Source organism: Cebus imitator, unplaced genomic scaffold, assembly GCF_001604975.1.
Source record: "Cebus imitator isolate Cc_AM_T3 unplaced genomic scaffold, Cebus_imitator-1.0 Scaffold0, whole genome shotgun sequence".
NCBI classification, from domain to species: domain Eukaryota; kingdom Metazoa; phylum Chordata; class Mammalia; order Primates; family Cebidae; genus Cebus; species Cebus imitator.
Window position 1 is genome coordinate 7095691 of NW_016107315.1, and position 22936 is coordinate 7118626.

Genomic DNA, 22936 nt, shown 5'->3' on the forward strand with positions numbered 1-22936 from the left:
GCTACTCAGGAGGCTGAGGCAGGAGAATTGCCTGAACCCAGGAGGCGGAGGTTGCGGTGAGCCGAGATCGCGCCATTGCACTCCAGCCTGGGTAACATGAGTGAAACTCCGTCTCAAAAAAAAATAAAATAAAAAATAAAATAAAGTATTTGGAATTCACTGCTCTACGATAATACATGTGAAAGTATTTACTTTCTAACTTGCTACTATGTAATTTTGAAAACTGATTTCAGATTTTACCATTTTGAAAGAGAAGTTATTCTCTTAAATAGCCAAAGCATATTAAAGAACATCAATTAAAGAATTTTGCATATGGGAAGTATACCACTATCTTTAATTTACGATTGAGTTTGTTGCTGTAGATTTTTCTGATGCTCTTTCTACAACGTATGTTATGTCTTTAACTTCCAAACCTAACCATTTCCTTTGGTGATTTGGCAAACATGGAAGAAGTCGTCTTCTTAGGTTTATACCTTGTAATTATTGCTCATACAGCAGTATTATTACCTGAGGGTGGGGGGCCCAGGCAGAGATAGTGATGTGTGCCAAGGCAGAGTACTCTCCAGGAAGGCAGAAGACCTGGTCCTCATTTGATTGCCTCATCTGTGAAACAAGTAAGGTGGGAAGTTCCTCTGTATCAGCGGTTTCCCAAACCCGGGACATTGATTAGAATTGCCTGTAATGCATGTTTCAAAACAAACAAAAAATCCCCAAAACCCTAAAACACCCCCAAAAAAACAAACGCATGCCTCATCTTAGAGCTCAGTAGCTCCAACTGATGTTTCCTAGAGTATGGATCACAGGTGAGTTTTTCTTTTTAATTAAAAAAAAATTTTTTTTTTTTGAGACAGAGTCTTGCTGTGTTGCTCAGGCCTCAGTGCTATGGCACCACCTTGGTTCACTGCAACCTCTGCCTGCTGGGTTCCAGCGATTCTCCCACCTCAGCCTCCCAGGTAGCTGGGGTTACAGGCACATATCGCCACACCCTGCTAATTTTTGTGTTTTTAGTAGAGGTGGGCTTTCACCATGTTGGCCAGGCTGGTCTCGAACTCCTGACCTCAAGTGATCCTCCCACCTTGGCCTCCCAAAGTGCAGGGATTACAGGTGTGAGCCACCATGTCTGACCCAGATGAATTTTTTTTTTTTTTTGAGACAGTGTCTTGCTCTGTTGCCCAGGCTGGAGTGCAGTGGCCTGATCTTGGCTCACTGCAACCTCCACCTCTCTGATTCAAGCGATTCCCCTGCCTCAGTCTCCTGATTAGCTGGGACTACAGTCGCACACCACTGCACCCGGCTAATTTTTGTACTTTTTAGTGGAGACGGGGTTTCACCGTGTTGGCCAGGCTGGCCTTCAACTCTTGCATCACTCACCTCATGATGCACCCACCTCGGCCTCCCAAAGTTCTGGGACTACAGGCGTGAGCCACCGTGCCCAGCCCCCGGATGAATATTTTTACTGTGCACTCAATGTGATGCCAGGAGACCAGTGGTCTTGATGACCTCTGATTTTTCATCTCTGATAGAACACAAGAACAAACGATACTGAGCATTGAGATGTTAGATGTTGCCCTTTATACACATGTCTTTTAAATACATGTCAGGTTTTAAAAAACTTTTAAATACTACCTGGAAAAAAGTTCTAAAACTGAAAAAAATTCTTCATGTAAGAGAAAGTACGAATGGGAAAAATAGGTAATTGTTGAAGCTGGGAGTAGATATTCAGGGATTTATTATACCATTTTCTTTCTTTCTTTTTTTTTTTTTTGGCGGGGAGATGTAGTTTCGTTCTTGTTGCCCAGGCTAGAGTACAATGGCGTGACCTCAGCTCACTGCAACCTCTGCCTCCCACGTTCAAGTGATTCTCCTGCCTCAGCCTCCTGAGTAGCTGGTATTACAGGCATGTACCACCACTCCCGGTTAATTTAGTATTTTTAATAGAGGTAGAGTTTCTCCATGCTGGTGAGGCTAGTCTTGAACTCCCGACCTCAGGTGATCCACCTGCCTTGGCCTCCCCAAGTGTTGGGATTAGAAGCATGAGCCACTGTGCCCAGCTATTAGACCATTTTCTATACTTTTGACTGTGTTTGAAAATTTTCATAATAAAGATATATATAGCTTAGTGAAATTCATACTGTTTGTTATTAAAAAGGGCTTTTCATTTCTCCAATAAACATTTTAAACTGTGCAATCCATTTGATGGTATTTATTGTAGTAGTAATTGTTTTTTTTTTTATTTGTAGGCAAAGATTGAAAATGTGCAGAAAACAGGTTTCATCAAGGGACCAATCTTTAAAGGTGTTGCTTCGAGTCGATTTTTGCCCAAAGGCACCAAGACAAAAGTTAATTTGGAAGAACAAGGACGACAGAAGGTGTCATTCAGCTTCAGCCTTACAAAGAAAACTTTGCCGAATAGGTTTCTCACCGCACTTGGCAATGAAAAGCAAAGTGATACTCCAAACCCTCCAGCTGTACCTCTTCAGGTAGACTCAACCCCTAAAATGAAAATGGAAATTGGTGATACCTTATCTACTGCAGAAGAATCTTCTCCACCAAAGTCAAGGGTGGAATTGGGCAAAATTCATTTTAAGAAACACCTGCTTCATGTAACATCCAGGCCACTGCTGGCTACTACCACAGCAGTAGCATCTCCGCCTACTCATGCAGTGCCATTACCAGCAGTGATAGCAGAATCAACAACTGTAGACTCACCACCCTCATCCCCACCTCCACCGCCTCCACCCCCGCAAGCCACAACACCCTCATCACCAGCACCAGTAACAGAGCCAGTGGCCTTGCCACATACACCAATAACAGTTCTAATGGCAGCACCAGTACCCTTACCAGTAGATGTAGCAGTTAGAGCTCTGAAAGAACCACCAATTATAATTGTACCAGAATCTTTAGAAGCAGATACTAAGCAGGACACTGTATCTAATAGTTCAGAAGAACACGTAACTCAAAATTTGAATGAGCAAGCAGATATTTCCTCAAAAAAAGAAGATTCCCATATTGGGAAGGATGAAGAAATTCCAGATAGTTCTAAGATTAGTCTGAGCTGTAAAAAAACAGGTTCTAAGAAGAAATACTCACAATCTGAAGGCACCTTTCTTGGTTCAGAATCTGATGAAGATTCTGTACGGACTTCTTCAAGTCAAAGATCACATGATTTAAAATTTTCAGCAAGCATTGAAAAGGAAAGAGATTTTAAAAAGAGCTCAGCACCTTTAAAAAGTGAGGATCTGGGGAAGTCTTCACGATCTAAAACAGAGAGAGATGATAAATACTTTAGCTATTCAAAACTTGAAAGAGATACTCGGTATGTATCTTCCCGATGTAGATCAGAAAGAGAGCGACGGCGGAGCAGATCTCGTTCTAGGTCTGACAGAGGCTCTAGAACTAATTTATCCTATTCCCGGTCGGAACGATCTCATTATTATGACTCTGATCGTCGCTACCATAGGAGCTCCCCTTATCGAGAGAGGACACGCTATTCTCGACCATACACAGATAACAGAGCACGAGAGAGTTCTGACTCAGAAGAAGACTATAAGAAGACATACTCAAGGCGTACCTCATCTCATTCCTCTTCTTACAGAGACCTAAGGACATCATCCTATTCTAAATCTGATCGGGACTGTAAAACTGAGACTTCTTACTTAGATATGGAAAGAAGAGGCAAGTATTCTTCAAAACTAGAAAGAGAATCTAAAAGGACTTCAGAAAATGAAGCAATGAAAAGATGTTGTTCTCCCCCTAATGAACTGGGATTCCGACGAGGGTTATCATATTCTAAGCACGACAGTAGTGCTTCCCGTTATAAATCTACCCTTTCAAAACCAATACCCAAGTCTGATAAATTTAAAAATTCTTTCTGTTGTACAGAATTAAATGAAGAAATCAAACAGTCTCATTCTTTTAGTTTACAAACACCTTGTTCAAAAGGTAATGAATTAAGAATGATTAATAAAAATCCTGAAAGAGAAAAGCCTGGGTCTCCATCTCCATCAAATCGATTAAATGATTCACCTACTTTTAAAAAGCTAGATGAATTGCCTATTTTTAAGTCTGAATTTATAGCACATGATAGCCATGATAGTATTAAGGAATTGGACTCTTTATCTAAAGTGAAGAATGATCAATTAAGAAGCTTTTGTCCCATAGAATTAAATATAAATGGATCTCCTGGGGCAGAATCTGATTTGGCAACATTTTGCACTTCTAAAGCTGATGCTGTTTTAATGACTTCTGATGATAGTGTGACTGGATCGGAGGTATCACCTTTGGTCAAAGCATGTGTGCTTTCATCAAATGGATTTCAGAATATTAGTAGATGCAAAGAAAATGACTCGGATGATACATGCATGCTACATAATAAGTCAGAAAGCCCATTTAGAGAAACAGAACCTCTGGTGTTGCCACACCAAGATAAACTCATGTCTTTGCCAGTTATGACTATAGATTATTCCAAAACAGTAGTTAAAGAACCAGTTGATACGAGGGTTTCTTGCTGCAAAACCAAAGATTCAGACATATACTGTACTTCAAACGTCAGCAACCCTTCTTTGTGTAACTCCGAAGCTGAAAATATTGAGCCTTCAGTTACGAAGATTTCTTCAAATAGCTTTATGAATGTGCATTTGGAATCAAAAACAGTTATAAGTGATAATAGAAATTTGACAGACCACTCAAAATTTGCATGTGAAGAATATAAGCAGAGCGTTGGTAGCACTAGTTCAGCTTCTGTTAATCATTTTGATGATTTATATCAGCCTATTGGGAGTTCAGGTATTGCTTCATCTCGTCAGAGTCTTCCACCAGGAATAAAGGTGGACAGTCTAACTCTCTTGAAATGCGGAGAGAACATGTCTCCAGGTCTGGATGCAGTACTAAAGAGTAAAAAAAGTTCAGAGTTTTTAAAGCGTGCAGGGAAAGAAACAATAGTAGAAGTAGGTAGTGACCTTCCTGATTCAGGAAAGGGATTTGCCTCCAGGGAGAAAAGACATAACAATGGGCTATCTGGAAAATGTTTGCAAGAGGCTCAAGAAGAAGGGAATTCCGTATTGCCTGTTAGAAGAGGAAGACCAGAAATCTCTTTAGATGAAGGAGAAAGAGGATGTATGCATACTTCTGATGACTCAGAAGTTGTATTTTCTTGTGATTTGAATTTAACCATGGAAGACAGTGATGGTGTAACTTATGCATTAAAATGTGACAGTAGTGGTCATGCCCCAGAAATTGTGTCTACTGTCCATGAAGATTATTCTGGCTCTTCTGAAAGTTCAAGTGATGAAAGTGATTCAGAAGATACAGATTCTGATGACAGCAGTATTCCAAGAAACCGTCTCCAGTCTGTTGTGGTTGTGCCAAAGAATTCTACTTTGCCCATGGAAGAAACGAGTCCTTGTTCTTCTCGGAGCAGTCACAGTTATAGACACTATTCTGACCATTGGGAAGATGAGAGGTTGGAGTCAAGGAGACATTCCTATGAGGAAAAATTTGAAACTATAGCAAGTAAAGCTTGTCTTCAAACTGATAAGTTTTTCCTTCATAAAGGAACAGAAAAGAATCCAGAAATTTCTTTTACACAGTCCAGTAGAAAACAAGTAGATAACCACCTGCCTGAACTTTCTCATCCTCAGAGTGATGGGGTTGATAGTACAAGTCATACAGATGTGAAATCTGACCATCTGGGTCACCTAAATTCAGAGGAAACTGTGAAAGCCAAAATATCTTGTAGGCAGCAAGAACTGCCAATTTATTCTTCTGATTTTGAAGATGTCCCAAGTAAGTCTTGGCAACAGACCACTTTCCCAAACAGGCCGGATAGTAGACTGGGAAAAACAGAATTGAGTTTTTCTTCGTCTTGTGAGATATCGCATGTGGATGGCTTGCACTCATCAGAAGAGCTCAGAAACTTAGGGTGGGACTTCTCTCAAGAAAAGCCTACTACCACGTATCAGCAACCTGACAGTAGCTATGGAGCTTGTGGTGCACACAAGTATCAGCAAAGTGCAGAACAGTATGGTGGGACACGTGATTACTGGCAAGGCAATGGTTACTGGGATCCAAGATCAGGTAGACCTGGAACTGGGGTTGTATATGATCGAACTCAAGGACAAGTACCAGATTCCCTGACAGATGATCGGGAAGAAGAGGAGAATTGGGATCAACAGGATGGATCCCACTTTTCAGACCAGTCCAACAAATTTCTGGTATCCCTTCAGAAAGACAAGGGGTCAGTGCAAGCACCTGAAATAAGCAGCAATTCCATTAAGGACACTGTAGCTGTGAATGAAAAGAAAGATTTTTCAAAAAACTTAGAAAAAAATGATATCAAAGATAGAGGGCCTCTTAAGAAAAGGAGGCAGGAAATAGAGAGTGATTCTGAAAGTGATGGTGAACTTCAGGACAGAAAGAAAGTTAGAGTGGAGGTAGAGCAGGAAGAGACATCATTGCCCCCAGGCTCAGCACTAGTTGGGCCCTCCTGTGTCATGGATGACTTCAGGGACCCACAGCGATGGAAGGAATGCGCCAAGCAGGGGAAAATGCCTTGTTACTTTGATCTTATTGAAGAAAATGTTTATTTAACAGAAAGGTAAGTTTAATTTACTTGTCTGACAAATTTTATTATTGTTTTTTCTTTTTTTTAAATTCCTGTTTGGATTAGATTGTTTGACAAATTTTAACTCCTTTTTTTGTTGTTAAAAAAGAAAAAGTTAGCTTTTAAACAATTCAGACCGTATGAGATTAACCACATGAAAGAGTTGTGAGATAAATTTAAAAGCCTAAAAAAGTGTTTTTACCTATTTAGATTTGATAGTATAGATTCCTTTCCCAATTTTCTCCATCAGGAAAGGAGATGTCTAATTTTTTTCTTTTATTATTTATTTGGTTTTCAAGGTATAATTTAGGCTAGCCGAGTTTTTCTGTAATTCCTTTTACATGAGACAGTGTGTCAAAAAAAAAAAAAAAAAAAAAAAAAAGAATAAAACCCCAGCAAAATAGTCTGTTCTTAGAGAAGAAAAATGTGATTACATTGGATTTTGTTTTCTCACTTTCTAAAATGTGCAGAATGAAGTATCTTTGGGTACTGTATTAATTCGTTTTAACGCTGCTGATAAAGATATATCCGAGACTGGGAAGAAAAAGCGGTTTAATTGGACTTACAGTTCCACATGGCTGGGGAGGCCTCAGAATCGTGACAGGAGGCAAAAGACATTTCTTACATTGTGGTGGCAAGAGAAAATGAGGAAGAAGCAAAAGTGAAAACCCCTGATAAACCCATCAGATCTTGGGAGACATATTCATCATCACGAGAATAGTGCAGGAAAGATGGCCTCCATGATTCAGTTACCCCCTCCTGGGTCCCTCTCACAACACATAGGAATTCTGGGAGATAAAATTCAAGTTGAAATTTGGGTGGGGAAACAGTCAAACCATATTGGGTACTTATAAAGTTAAAATTAGACTAGAGCATGATATTTTTCTGCATTTTTTTTTTTGCCTATTAATAGATTAAATCTGGTAATAGTGTAATATTTTAGAAATGATAAAGTGGTTTATCAAAAAATCCCTGAAATGAAACAGAATATAATGAGAATAGGAGTGATGAAGACATTAGAGCAGGACTTCAGTCTGTTTTAACTCTAACCCCTCCTTAATAATTGTCTCATTTTCCTGATGTAAATATATGTTGATTGTGTTTAAAAAAACCAAAACAAAAACTATCCTACCTATTTACTCTCCCCTTTTGGAAGTTTTCCTGCTAGTTGAAAATCAGTGTAGCCATTGTACCTTTAAGCATCAAAATGTTATTAAATCAAATTTTCACTGTGTGTAAGGTAAAAGACTTCATGTTAAAGGTAGATTCCACCAGAAATTTTTTCCTATTAAAAAATAACCTTTTCATATTACAGAGAGCCTTTTACAGTTATATTTGTTTACATCTAGTTGTAAATTAGGTTTACATTGAAAATATTCGATATTTTAAGTGGTACCCTTTGGGAATTGTGTGAGTAGACTAATGGAATTTACAGGGTCTTTTTAAATGAATGTAAATAAAACGAATCAGTTCAATTCTCTGGCTTTTCTTTAGCAATGAGAATCAGGTATATATAAAAGTGTATGCACATAATTTTTGTTGGTGGAGGCATAAGAGGACTTCCACCACTTTGCAGTGGGAAGGATTTATATACATTCAACTTTTTTTTTTTTTTTTTGAGACAGAATCTCACTTTGTCACCCAGGGTAGAGTGCAGTGGTATGATCTCTGCTCACTGCAACCTCTGCTGGGCACCACCACGCCCAGCTAATTTATGTATTTTTAGTAGAGATGGGTTTTGCCATGTTGGTCAGGCTGGTCTCAAGTGCCTGACGTCAGGTGGTCCAACCACCTTGGCCTCCCAAAGTCCTGGGATTACAGGTGTCAACCACCATGCCCGGCCTATATATTCAACATTTTTGAAGTGCCTGTTATATGCTAGGCATTTAGGAGCCACTAAGAGGACAAACTTATAAAGAATAGTTTGAGTATAATGAAAAGATTTTTCTTAGGTTTAATGGAAAAGGGCTTACCTGCCAAAATCTATGTCCATTAGTCCTATTCCAGCCTTAGAGAGCAATACAAAATAAAGCTGCTGCTGATTCTTCAAAATTGCAGCTAAGTACTTCTAAATAGATATTTTATTTATCTTTAGTCATCTTCAGGCCAAGCATATTCATATACTCATTAATGAATTGTGTCTTTAATCAAGAGGAATCATTCTTTTCACCTAAACTTAGTTAAAACTATCATAACACTCTTTAGGTACTTTATAAAATTGGCACTAGAATAGAACATACATTGAAGATTAAAGCAGATTAGAGGTAGGAGATTAGATAGCCACTTAGAGCAGATATGCTGTTTCCTGTTTAATAGTCAAGAGTAAGTTATAGTTTATAGTTCCCTAATTTTTTTTTCTGTTTTATTTTCTTATTTTTTTGGTTCCCTAATCTTAACTTTTAACAGATCTTTTTCGACCATCTTTAGGGTTTTTTGTTTGTTTGTTTTTAGACAGTAAAAAAACTAGTTCAGCAAAAAGGCCAATAAACAATCACATTTTCACTTTTGCTTTGTAAACTCTGGCATGAGTTATTATGAACCCAATCAAATTTTAGCAGTTTTTGTTCTCCTCCAAAATAAATCTGTCTGCATGGAGAAAGTTTAGCCCTCTGAAACTTATACCTGAGTATTCTGTAATCACATTTTATTTTAAAAATCCAGTCTTTTTTTTTTTTTTTTTGGCAAAATGAATCATTTTTATTTGTATGGTACTAGTGCGATTTGTTACACAGATACATTGCATAGCGGCGAAGTCTGGGCTTTTAGCATAACCATCACCTGAACAATGTACATTGTACTCATTAAGTAATTTCTCATCTCTGACCCCCTTTCATCCTTCTGAGTCTCCAATGTCTGTTATTCCATATGCCATGTCCATGTGCACATATTGTTTAGCTCTAAGTGAGAACATGCAGTATTTGACTGTTTCTGAGTTTTTCGCATAAGACAATGACTTCCAGTTCCATACATGTTGCTGCAAAAGAATTGACTTCATTTTTTATGGCTGAATAATATTCTACTGTATGTGTGTATACATATGTATGTATATATACCATACAAAATGAATCTTTAGACCGGTTTACAGGACTGGCACCAGAAGAAATGGGGAAGGAGACACATTTGTAGTCAGGTCCTCTTCTCCCTGGAGTGCTCTTTTGCATTTCTTATGTCTTCTCCAACCTCGTGATGAGATCAGCCTTAGATCCTTGTTTCCAGAGAGCTTATTCAGCAGCCAGTGTTAGGACAGTTGTTCTTAATTTTTAGGTGTACTAGACTTACTTGTGGAACTCATAAAAGTACACATCCCTACAACATGTTCCAGGAGATTCAGGTTCAGTATGTCTTGGGTGGGGCCCAGGAATCAACATTTTGCATAAGCTTCCAGGAGATTCTGATGCAGTTATCACTTGGAGAAACACCATTGTCTTAGGATGGATTCCCCAAAAGCTGGTTCTGAGAGGGCATTCATGAGAAAGTGATTTCGTAAGGAAGTGCTTTTAGGAGAAACTTCGTCGTTATTGAGAGAAGTAGGAAAGGGAACCAAACAGCGGTCGGATTTCAGGCAAAGTCCTGGGAAGGGTAGCTTCATCCTGATCTCACAGAGGACCTCTGGAGTGTAAGTAATCCCTCAGGGTTGTCCCCTCTTCCCCAGTCAAGGCTTTTATATTCTTGCGCTATGGGACATTGGGTAACAGCTAATCACTGGATGGGGGAAACCTAAACTCCCAGGCACTTCCATGTGGGCAAATGATTCCAGTAGCTTCCAGAAAGTCCTCTGGAGTTACAGGCATGGGCTTTACAATCGTCTTTTTTTTTCACCTCCACTTTCTTTTCTGTTTTCCTTTATAATCGTCCTTTTCTGCCTCTGAGTATAGGTCCCTCACTGAGAAATTTGCCAGACGATTTCTGGAAACTGACTTGTGAACTAATTGGGCACTTTTGCTGTGCGGAGGAACAAAGACTCTATTGGTCTTCAACTGAGGCATATACCTGTCTCATGGCGTTGGCTCATTCCGCACATGCTCAGTTGAACAGAAATCATTTTGAATGCAACCTAGCACAGCGGCAACACCCAGAACCTCACTCCCTGGCTGCCCCTGTGCCTGCACTCCCTCTAGTTGCATTTTGTACCTGACAAGCCTAACATTTGTGGGAAGTATAGAGAATAGAGTAAGTGTTGGGAGTTTGGGGGCAATATACAAAGGAGCTTAAAGTTGCAGTTTGTCACTGCCTTCCTGGTTTCTCTCTCTAGTGAGGGTAAGCGCTGGATAGATACTCGCTGAGTTTGGGCCAGAACGTGGGAGAAGCTGTCTCCATAGATGGCCACGTGCTGCTGTCGCACCTTCCTAGGCAGTTTTTGTCAAGTCCTTTTAGTTTTTGTCTAGTCCTCTTGTCTACCCTTACCCCCAGCCCTACTCTTCATTAAGGAATAACAGGGTGGCTCTAAAAGCATCTGCTGCCAAGCACGGCTTCAGTGACAACCTCTCTCTACCTCTGTTTTAGCCTTTGCATTCATTCGCACCCTTTCCCTGCCTCTTTTCCCAACAAAAAACTGGGAAAGGCTCCCTGCGATTACAAAAGAAGGGGTAATGGCCGGAGTTCCATGCCCCTGGCTGGACAACGAGCATGCAGCCGTGGACCTTTTGTCTCCATCCTCTTTCGCGGCTTGGTCGTGGTTAGGCGCAGAGACAACGACCCCACTTGCCAATCCTCCGCGCACTCTAGAATCGCAGTGCCCACCCTTTCGCCGTGACGTCCAATCTGCTTTTTAAACAAAATTTATGCAAATGTGATGTTACTGATAGATACTGTAAAATACTGGATTGAGTTAGAACTCACACATTCTTTTATTTTTTTAGAAACCCCTTTTCTTCCTCAACCTTCTATTTAAACTATTATTTGGTCATCCATGAGGTCTGATTCTTAACTTTAACCAGCTATGTCACTATTTGAAATGTATGAGTTTTCCTATTTTTCCCAGAACGTAGTATGACTTTAAACACTTGAAACTGTTCAGAATCCAATGCTTAGCTGACCTGGACTAGGAAATAAGGGCTGAATTCCAGAATGATTAGTCTTGAACTCATTTCATCTTTCCCATTTGCCAAGGTTAAGGTTGCCCTTCTCATGTTTCTTTTTGTAAGGCAGTTCTTAAGGTTTTCAGTCTCACACGTACTAATGATGTTTTATTTTGAATGGTTGACTTACAGGAATCATTAAATGTGAATCTAACCAGGTGTAGTGAGTCATGCCTGTAATTGCAGCACTTTGGGAAGTAGAGGCAGGGGGATTGCTTGAGCTCAGGCGTTTAAGACCAGCCTGAGCAACATGGACCCTGTCACTACAGAATATTAAAAAAAAAAAAAAAAAAATTAGCCAAGTGTGGTGGCACACGCTGTGGTCCCAGCTGTTCAGGAGGTGGAAGTAGGAGGATCATTTGAATTCAGGAGGTTGAGGCTGCAGTGAGCCTTGATTGCATCACTGCACCTGGGCCTGGGTGACAGAACAAGACCCCGTTTAAAAAAAAAAAAAGAATCTAATGAGATTTAGCACATATTTGATTATATATGTTATATATCATTGCCAGGAAATTTGTTTAATCAGTTTTTATGAAATTTTACCCAATAGAAAGAAGAATAAATCTCATCGAGATATTAAGCGAATGCAGTGTGAGTGTACTCCTCTTTCTAAAGATGAACGAGCTCAAGGTGAAATAGCCTGTGGGGAAGATTGTCTTAATCGTCTCCTCATGATTGAATGGTAAGTAAATTAGAATGCTCTGCTTTTGTTCAACACTTCTATTAAATGTCTCTAAATATTGAATTATCAATGAAGAATAACATTTAACCTTTCTTACCTATGGATGACTATAAGCAAAAAAGTATAGTAGATACTTTGATGTATAGTAGAAAACAGATATTAATAGGGAAACAAATTTCCCTTATATCGTGCATTAGATTACAGTACCTTCCATGTTTTAAGTGCTCTCTAAAGTAGTCCTATAATAATTTCTATTTGGTACTTTTTTTTTTATCTTTTGTAATATTCGTGTCCTAGGAGGTAAATGATGATATTTTTTAGCTTTCACTATGAAATGAAATAAAACCCTAACATTTCAGAAATACATGAAATGAATGTCTTCCTCTCTCAAACATCAATCCCATTGTTTTGTCTTTTTTCCAGAAAACTTTTAATGCCTATGCTAGCATAGGTAGATGTTTTCCTCTTTTTATGTATACAAATAAAACCTTATTCTATATACTTGCTGGGATTTGTTAATCAGACCTAATCAGAGCTATATGTACAGACCTGTCTAAATCTTTCTCTTGACTGCATTATGTATTCTATTCATAGTTAACCTATAATTATTCTGTTGACAGACATATGCTTCTGTAGTATTCTTATAAATAGTAAATATCTTTACATTAAAATATTTAATTTTGGCCAGGTGTGGTGGCTTGTGCTTGTAATCCCAGCTATTTGGGAGGCTGAGATGGGCAGATCACTTGAGTCCAGGAGTTCAAGATCAGCCTAGCCAACATGGCAGAAACCCCATCTCTACTAATAAAATACAAAAATTAGCCTTTGTGGTGGTGGGTGCCTGTAATCCCAGCTACTCGAGAGGCTGAGGCAGGAGAAGCACTTGAACCCAGGATATGGAGGTTGGAGTGAGCTATCACTCCACTGTACCCCAGCCTGGATGACAGAGTGAGACCTTGTCTCAAAATAATAATAATAATTTTCTTTTTAACCAATCTGATCAATGAAAAATATATTCTTGTCCTTAACATGGAACGAGTATATCTTATTTTTAATGTTAGTGAACTGTTTTTTTCTCAAAGCCCAGTTTTTGGTTTTGCTTCATGTTGTAGTGTTGTAAAAATAAAATATATATACCTTGAAAAATAAAAAAAGAGAAAGCATTTTTGGTATTCTTTTATCCAAACTAAAGGGAGAGGTGACAGTACAGATGTTAAGAAGAGGAGAGACATAGGGTTAGCATTATTCTAACTTCATATTGTTGCCCTAGTCATTTTTCTGGGTTTTGCTGCCAACCTCGTGAAGCTTATATGAAGAAAATAATTTCTTCATATTAATCACACATTTGAGCTTTTAGTAGTTCTCTGTCATTCTCATGATTGGGTTCAAACTTAGCCTTGTATTCAGAGGCCTTCATAGCATATCATCAGCCTGTCTTTTCATCCTCCAGCAGCTCACCTTTCTTATCAGTTATCTTTAGCTGTTTCATTTCCCTTTGTCCAAACAGGGATTGTTTTCCTATTTCTGCACACAGGCAGGGACAGTTGTATTTTTAGCTTTCTTTATGCATATCCTATGTATCATTAGAGATTCTGCCTTAAATTCTCTTCCCTCCTGAAAGCCTTCCTTTATATTGCCTCAGTCTAGAGCAAATCCTTCATCCTCTGACCATTGCTAAAAATGTTATTTGCTACTCGGTTGGCAACAAATAATAATGTATTCAAAATGACTGGTAATTTCTAGTGGTCTTTTAAATTTTATTTATTTATATTTTTGAGACAGTCTCCTGTCACCCAGGCTGGAGCGCAGTGGTGCAATTTCGGCTCACTACAACCTCTGCCTCCTGAGTTTAAGCAGTTCTCCTGCCTCACCCTTCTGAGTAGCTGGGATTACAGGCATGCACCCTCATGTCTGGCTAATTTTTGTATTTTTAGTAGACACAGGGTTTCACTATGTTGGCCAGGATGGTCTTGATTCCTGACCTCAAGTGATCTGCCTGCCTCGGCCTCCCAAAGTGCTGGGATTATAGGCATGAGCCACTGCACTTGGCCCCCTCTAGTGTAGTCTTAATCATTATTAAAAACCTTTATATCTATCATATATTAAGAAGTCAGTCAGTGTTTGATTTTATCATTTTTACTTTAGGATCCATGGGAGAAGAGCCTTGCCATGATGCTGTGTTTACTCTGATCAAGGATATGTTTAATAATGACTAAATTTTCTCAAAGAGTTAGCTGCATTCAAAAAACGAAATTAAGGGTGAATAGAGTAGAAAGAAGGGAAGATGCACTTACAGAAAATAACTTAGTTCTGTAGAGTTGTCAATGTACTGAAAGCTTACATGCAGCCTGAATATGTTTTCTAGACACCTAGGGAGTGGTAGACATTTCCTGTGAAGACCAGACGACAAGACTGTATGGTGGGACTGTATGATGGGTATGATATGTTTAAGTAACAGTGTACATACTACTTAGTACTAAGGAATCCCTTCGTGATGGAAAGAAAGGAAGGCTCATTTGGGGGTTAGTCATACACATGCTAATTATACCATAAAAGTATGTATATATATAGTTATACTAACACATTTTTTCAAAGTTATTTTGGTTCTTTTGATGCTTTAAATAAGTTTCCTCTTTTTCTCATTTCAGTTCTTCTCGGTGTCCAAATGGGGATTATTGTTCCAATAGACGGTTTCAGAGAAAACAGCATGCAGATGTGGAAGTCATACTCACAGAAAAGAAAGGCTGGGGCTTGAGAGCTGCCAAAGACCTTCCTTCGTAAGTTCTGTTTTAATCACCTTTCACTTTTTTTTTTTTTTTGGAAACAAGGTCTCATTCTGTTACCCAGTCTGGAGTGCAGTGGCATGATCTTGGCTCACTGCAACCTCCACTCCCCGGTTCAAGTGATTCTCTTGCCTCAGCCTCTGAAGCAGCTGGGACTACAGGCACACACCACCGTGCCCGACTAATTTTTGTGTATTTTTTGGTAGAGACGTTGTTTCACCATGTTGGTCAGACTGGTTTTGAACTCCTGACCTCAAGTTATCCACCCACCTTGGCCTCCCAAAGTACTGGGATTACAGGCGTGAGCCACGGTGCCCAGCCTTGACTTCATTTTTGTGTTGTTGAACTTAGATTTTTTTTTTTTCCTTCCTGAGATGGAGTCGTGCCCTGTCACCTAGACTGGAGTACAGTGGCGCAATCTTGGCTCACTGCAACCCCCGCCTCCTGGGTTCAGTGATTCTACTGCCTTAGCCTCCCTTATAGCTGGGATTACAGGCACCCACCACCACACCCGGCTAATATTTGTATTTTTAGTAGAGGTGGAGTTTCACCATATTGGCCAGGCTGGTTTCGAATTCCTGATGTCATGATCTGCTCGCCTCAGGCTCACAAAGTGCTGGGATTACAGGTGTGAGCCACTGTGCCCAGCCAATTTTTTTGTATTTTTAATAGAGATAGGGTTTCACCATGTTGGCGAGGCTGGTCTCAAACTCCTGATTTCAGCTTTTTGTTTTGTTAACCTTGTTAGCCTTTCAGGCTGGTCAGGGTTTCAAGACCAGCCTGGCCAACATGGCAAAACCCTGTCTGTACTAAAAATACAAAAATTAGCTGGGTGTGGTGCCACGTGGCTGTAATCTCAGCTACTCAGGAGGCTGAGGTAGGAGAATTGCTTGAACTTGGAGACGGAGGTTGCAGTGAACTGAGATTGTGCCACTGCATTCCAGCCTGGGAGACAGAGTAAGACTCCATCTCAAAAAAAAATTAGGCTGGTGGCTCATGCCTGTAATCCCGGCACTTTTGGTGGCTGAGGCAGGCAGATCACCTGAGGGCAGGAGTTCAAGACCAGCCTGGCCAATGTGGTGAAACTGGTGAAACCCTGTCGCTACTAAAAAATACAAAAATTAGCCAGATGTACTGGCAGGTGCCTGCAATCCCAGCTACTTGGGAGGCTGAGGCAGGAAAATCTCTTGAACCTGGTAAGCTGAGGTTGCAGTGAGCCAAGATCATGAGACTGCACTCCAGCCTGAGTAACAAGAGTGAAACTCCGAAAAACAAAACGAAACAAAAATTAGCCAGACACGGTGGCACACACCTGTAATCCCAGCTACTCAAGAGACTAAGGCAGAAGAATTACTTGAACCCAGGAGGGGAAGGAGGTTGCAGTGAGCCGAGATCACACCACTGTATTACAGCCTGGGCGACAGAGCAAGACTATCTCAAAAAAAAAAAAAAAAAAAATATATATATATATATATATATTCTTAGTGAAAGTCAAGTGCCTCTTACGTTGCATTTAAATATGAACAGATTACATGTGTGTATGGTTGAAACATTGAAAAAATATATAAAGGAAAAAAGCGGAAGGAAATAAAACATTTGCTGGATTCTAGTAACTTAGACATAACTTCTTTTAGAACCCTCTAAGCATATGGCCACACTTGGATGGGAGTTGGAGTTGGGGCAGGACTTGGGCAGGGGTTAGTCTGTTTATTGTGGGAATTCAAAATACAGATAATAAAGACAATAATTTCGGGTGTATTTTTCCTCACTGTTTTCCCCTTGGCAATAATTTAGTTTTATGACAAGAATCCTCATATATCTTTTGATAAGCAAATTGTTTTTTTTTTCTTTTGAAAATAGGAAATGATGTTTATATTAGTCTATCCTTTTGGTACCAATCAGAAAACACGTTTTGTTACACAAAAAATGGGCCAGTAGGACCCTCGTAGATTTCTCTTCTCCTTAAAGGGTTGTACAAACACATCCTGGCTCCTAACCAGTTTTTGTTATTTTCTGTTTTTTTGAGACAGGGTCTTGCCCTGTCACCCTTGCTGGAGCGTCCTGGCATGAACATGGCTCACTGCAGTCTCGACCTCTCAAGCTCAGTTAATCCTCCTGCCTCAGTCTCCTGAGTAGCTGAGACTGTAGATGTGAGCCACTATGCCCAGCTAATTTTTTTTCCATTTTTTGTAGAAATGGGGTTTCACTATGTCACTATGTTGCCTATGCTCATCCTAACTGGTTTCTAATTGTTTCTTGGAAACAGATATCTCACAGAATTGTCTCATTATGTTCCATACCCAATTCATTGGATTCTTTATAATATTTTAAACAAAGAATCGGTTATACTTCCTTTGAACACTTTTAATGATACAGAACTCAGTACCTCTCAAGGCAGCCCATTGAATTTCCAGAGTTACTAGTTCTTGTCCAGATGCACATTTTCAAAGATGCCTTCTTTCATTCTGCCCTAGCCAGCCAGGCCTTCTCCTTGAGGTTTTTTTTTTTAAAAATTATTGTTGTTGTTTTACAAAAGGAACCAGTTTGGACACAAGTCTCTCTTGCAGAGACAGTAATGGATGAGCTGTCTGGACACTCGTACTTTGTGGAATCTGTAGTAAAACCCACAGCTTCAAACCTGATCTAAACTCCGTTACTTGCAATAGACATTCTTTGTTAGCTCAGTGCTTTTATATTAAGGGGTAAGGTGATTGGGGAAGGATGGAAAGGAGGTATGGCTCCAGTTCATATGCCAGGTTAACATTTCCTAAAGCTGTGGCTGGGCACTGTGGCTCACACCTTTAATCCCAGCATGTTGAGGCTGAGGTGGGCGGATCATGAGGTCAACAGATCGAGACCATCTTGGCCAACAGGGTGAAATCCTGTCTCTACTAAAAATACAAAAATTAACTGGGTGTGGTGGTGTGTTCCTATAGTCCCAGCTATTCGGGAAGCTGAGGCAGGAGAATCGCTTGAACCTGGTAGGCAAAGGTTACGGCGAGCCGAGATTATGCCACTGCACTCTGGCCTGGTGACAGAGTGAAACTCTGTCTCAAAAAAAAAAAAAATTTCCTAAAGCTCTTCAGTTTTTTTCAGCTATTCACAAAGAACTCTGCTTTGGTAAAGTATACTAGGACTTAATGTTTCCATGTTTCCCATACCTTCTTACTCCTATAACTTTCATATGATGATGGTAATACCAATAGTTTATGAATTTCATAAACTAATCAAAACTCTTGAGGTTTACTGGTAGAGTATTACCATTTTATAAGGACAGATTGTCAGATCTCCACAGGATGAGAAATTTTGAGCTAAGTTGCTAGTTAGTGTTAAAGTACCAAAAAGCAGATTCCTACCAAAACCCCTGTAGTTTTAGGAAATCTCCCAGTTGTAGGTAGAGAAGGTGGGGCTGTCCAGGTTGACTTAATGTAATTGAATACCAGATAGGGTTTTAATTTTGGTAAAATTCACATAATATAATATTGACCATTTTAAAGTGTACCATTTAGTGCATTCACAATCTTGTGCAGCCATCACCTTTGTCTATGTCCAAAACATTTTCATAATTTGAAAAGGGAATCCTGTACCTGTTAAGCAGAATCTTCTCATACCCGCCTCCTCCCAGGCCTGGCAGCCAGTAATTTGCTTTCTGTTTCTATGGATTAAGCTATTCTCGGTATTTCATATAAATGAAATTATACAATATGTGGTCTTTTGTGTCTGGCTTCTTTCACTTAGCATTATGTTTTTGAGGTTTCATCTGTACTGTAGCACATGTCAGTACTTAATTCCTATTTATGGCTGAATAATACTGTCTCGTATGGATGTATGATATTTTGTATATCCTTTTTTTTAAATTTATTTTTGAGATGGAGTCTTGTTCTGTTGCCTCGGCCAGAGTGTAGTGGCATGATCACAGCCCAGTGTAACCTCTGCCTCCTGGGTTTAAGCAATTCTCCTGCCTCAGCCTCCTGAGTAGCAGGGATTACAGTCATGTGCCACCACGCCTGGCTAGTTTTGCACTTTCAGTAGAGATGGGGTTTTACCATGTTGGCCAGCCTGGTCACGAACTCCTGATCTCAAGTGATCTGCACCCAACTTGGCCTCCTAAAGTGCTGGGAAGACAGGGGTGAGCCACTGTACCCGGCCTAAATGAGGCTTTTTTGGAAGCCATCTTTCCTCTCCACTTTTTTTTTGCTGTTTTTCAACACAGGGTCTCACTCTGTTGCCCAGGCTGGAATGCAGTGGCGCGATCACAGCTTACTGCCACCTCGACTTTCTGGGCTCTGATGATCCTCCCACCTCGGCCTCCTGAGTAGCTGGGACTACAGGTGTAGACTATAATACTCAACTAATTTTTTTTTGTACTTTTAGTAGAGACAGGGTTTCACCGTGTTGCCCAGGTTGGTCTCGAACTCCTGAGCTCCTCCTTTCACCTTGGCTTCCCGAAATGATGGTATTACAGATGTGAGCCACCACACCTGGCCCGTTTTATAAGTCAAAAGTTTCAAACTTACAGAAAAGTAAGTTCATAAAGCCTAAAGAGAGTTACATACATTACCCGTAACTCCTAAACCCTTCCATAGCTTTGTAGTGATAGTGACAATATATATCCCCATCTGCCTGCCACAGTAGAGCCCTGTAGCCCTGAACAGTCTTTAAGGAGTTCAGTGAAGTGACCCTATTCATCCAGGAGCAAATTTCAGACTTAGAAAAAGATTAATAAGATTACAAGAATCATACTTCTCATTGCCTTTGCCTTCATGGGATTTAGTCACTGCATGCCAGGTAATTTGATGTTTTTCTGCTTTGTTTTTATTTTGGTTTCTAATTGAGACACATAGCTTCTCTAAGAAAACCAAATCTTAGAATTTTAAGGACTGCATGATAAACTTTTACATAGGCCTCTGTTAGTTTCTTGGAGGTTAGGTAGCTGAAGGGTCTAGCCTACATTCTGAGAATAACTGAGGACTTTGAGATGCTTCTCTCAGCTGCTTCCTCAAGCTCTCAAACTGTTAGATCCATGTGTGTTGGTATATCCTTCCGACTTCCTGATGTGAGGTCTCTACTCTGATTGATTTAGTGGTTGGTCAGGCTCTGGTATTTAAGAACTTGTTCTAGAAAAGGCGATTTGAGAGTAATATCATTAGAATTGAATATTTTAGTATAATTCAAGAAAGCATCTTTATAATACAATGAGGTAAATAGTTATTCAGGTGGGTTTGAATCCCAGGCTGTAATTGAGCTTTATTAGTTCGGTAGATGATCTGTGTTATCTAAACTCTGTCTTATCTGTCAAATGGTCATAATGCTATGTGACATCAGTATGCTTAATTTTTATTTTTCATGCTACCTTTCAAAAGCAGGAAATCAGCCTTAAAGGAGCAAGTTCAGGGAAGATAATTAGATTTTTGGTAGGAGAGGGAATGGAAATATTTTTTATGTGTGCAGTTCCAGATCCTGGATAAGATATGTTTTGTAGTCATCACATTTAATTCACAAGGCAGTCTATGATGTATCATTTTTTTCCTCTTTTTTAAATTAAAAAAATGTTTTTTAAATTTTTATTTATTTATTTATTTTGATAGAGACGGGATTTTGCCATGTTGCCCAGCTGGTCTCGAGCTCCCAGGCTCAAGTGATCTACACACCTCAGCCCTCCTCTGCTGGGATTACAGACATAAGCCACTGTGCCCAGCCTTTTTTTTTTTTTTTTAAATGAGACAGGGTCTTGCTCTGTCACCTAGGCTGAGTGCAGTGATGTGATCGTAGCTCATTGTAGCTTCAAACTCAGGGCTCAAGCAGTTCTTCTGCCCCAGCCTTTCAAGTGGCTGGGACTGTAGGCACATAACACCATGGCTGGCTAATTTAAAAAATTTTTTTATTGTTTGTAAAGTTGAGGTCTTTCCTTGTTTCCCAGGCTGGTCTTGAACACCTGAGCCAAGGCTAAGGTCCCACCTTAGCCTCCCAAAGTGATTTTTCTTTTTCTCAAGAGAGGGCACTAATCCTAGAAGTGGAGAGTCCAACTCAAATTTTGTCATCATTTCATATTATTTACAAAATGATAAGCTCCTGGGCTTAGAAAGGACATTTCAAGTATTGGTTATAGAGGTAATAATTTGACTTTCTAGGTTTACCCATGAGTAATCAGATTTTTGTTATTGAGACTTAAATGTGTTTTTGATGGACTACTATATAAATATACATACATCTACTATCGATTTCCCCAATCCTGTTTTTTTGAGTTCTACTTTTTAATGTGTTTGTTCTTTTCTCATTTGTTTTTAATTGCTTTATTTTTTAAAGTAAATGGATTTAACTTTTTTCAGTTGGCAAAGTTAACTCCTTTAATAAGTATATTGATTTTTCCAGTATGTTGTAAATAAATGCAAAAGATTTACATTTAAAAAATCTCTTCGATTAGAGTTAGGGCATGTTTATTTTGAGGGGATAAGAAAAGACTTTGAGGCAGACTATTTCATGTCAGAACTTAGGAGCAAAGCATAGTGTAACATTTATCTAAATAGAACTAATAGTTGAAGTCATTGGTTAGAATCAGCTTTTAGAGAATAAAGAGAAAGGGGAAAGACTGAGAATTTAACATCTTCAATACAGAAGAAATAGGTAAATAATCAAGGAAAGGACATTCAAGGATATAGGGTAACTGAAAGATGCCAAAGATGAAGATTAATTGTAATTACTGATAACATTCTAAAGAGAACTCACAGAGAATGTCGTCAGATAAAGGGGATTAGATTTGATCTTTATCATTTCTAGAGACCTTTGAGAGTAAAGACAGCAGAAGGGCTGCTTTTTTCCTTTCTTTTTTTTTTTTGAGACAGAGTCTCGCTCTGTTTCCCAGGCTGGAGTGCAGTGGTGCAATCTTGGCTCCTGGGTTCAAGCAATTCTCCTGTCTTACCCTCCTCAGTAGCTGGGATTACAGGCACATGCCACCATGCCTGGCTAATTTTTGAATTTTTAGAGAGATTGGGTTTCACCATATTGGTCAGGCTGGTCTTGATCTCCTGGCCTCAGGTGATCCACCTGCCTCGGCCTCCCAAAGTGTTGGGGTTACAGGCGTGAGCCACCAGACCTGGCCACCTTTTTTTTTTTTTTCTAGAACAAAAATCCTCTAATTTTTGTCTCTTGATTTCTCAAGAGCTGTTTTCCAGCTGCTAATAACTGTTTCTTTGATATCATGAACCAGATTTGAATGTTATAGTATCTGGTTAAATGATTTATATTTTGGTAGTAGGTATAAATTATAAAAGCATCTTAGAATCAACATTCTTTGAAAAATACTATGAAGAAGAAAAGTAACCTTGGTTAGAAGCCAGATACTCCACATACATTTGAAATTTATTGTGTGTAATAACCAAATTTATCCATGTTGTAATATTTATTTAAATTTTTTATTTTGCCCAAGTGTATATGTTTTCCATACTGTTCCTAGGCAGGAAGTGCAATTTTTTCCTTTTGGTTTGCAGGAACACCTTTGTCCTAGAATATTGTGGAGAGGTACTTGATCATAAAGAGTTTAAAGCACGAGTGAAGGAGTATGCACGAAACAAAAACATCCATTACTATTTCATGGCCCTGAAGAATGATGAGGTAAGCAGCATGGATGTGTTTGCCTTGAAACAGATCTGTTAGGTTTGAAGGAGTCATTGATACTGATCCCTCCCTCCCTTCCTTATCTCTCTTTTCCTCCCTCCTCTCTCCCCTCTCCCCTCTCCTCCTCTCTCCTCTCTCCTCTCTCCTCCCCTCTCCCCTCTCCTCCCCTCTCCCCTCT

At 39.5% G+C, this 22936-nt stretch overlaps 1 protein-coding gene across 1 annotated transcript in view; it reads left to right on the plus strand.

Moving 5' to 3' along the window:
* The window catches only part of SETD2 (SET domain containing 2, histone lysine methyltransferase), a 156759-nt gene that overhangs the window by 42492 nt on the left and 91331 nt on the right, over nt 1-22936 (plus strand). The window contains exons 3-6 of the mRNA XM_037736750.1: nt 2241-6595; nt 12230-12361; nt 15010-15138; nt 22632-22755. Coding sequence (XP_037592678.1) covers nt 2241-6595; nt 12230-12361; nt 15010-15138; nt 22632-22755 — 4740 coding nt within the window. The remainder of the gene's footprint in view (nt 1-2240; nt 6596-12229; nt 12362-15009; nt 15139-22631; nt 22756-22936) is intronic.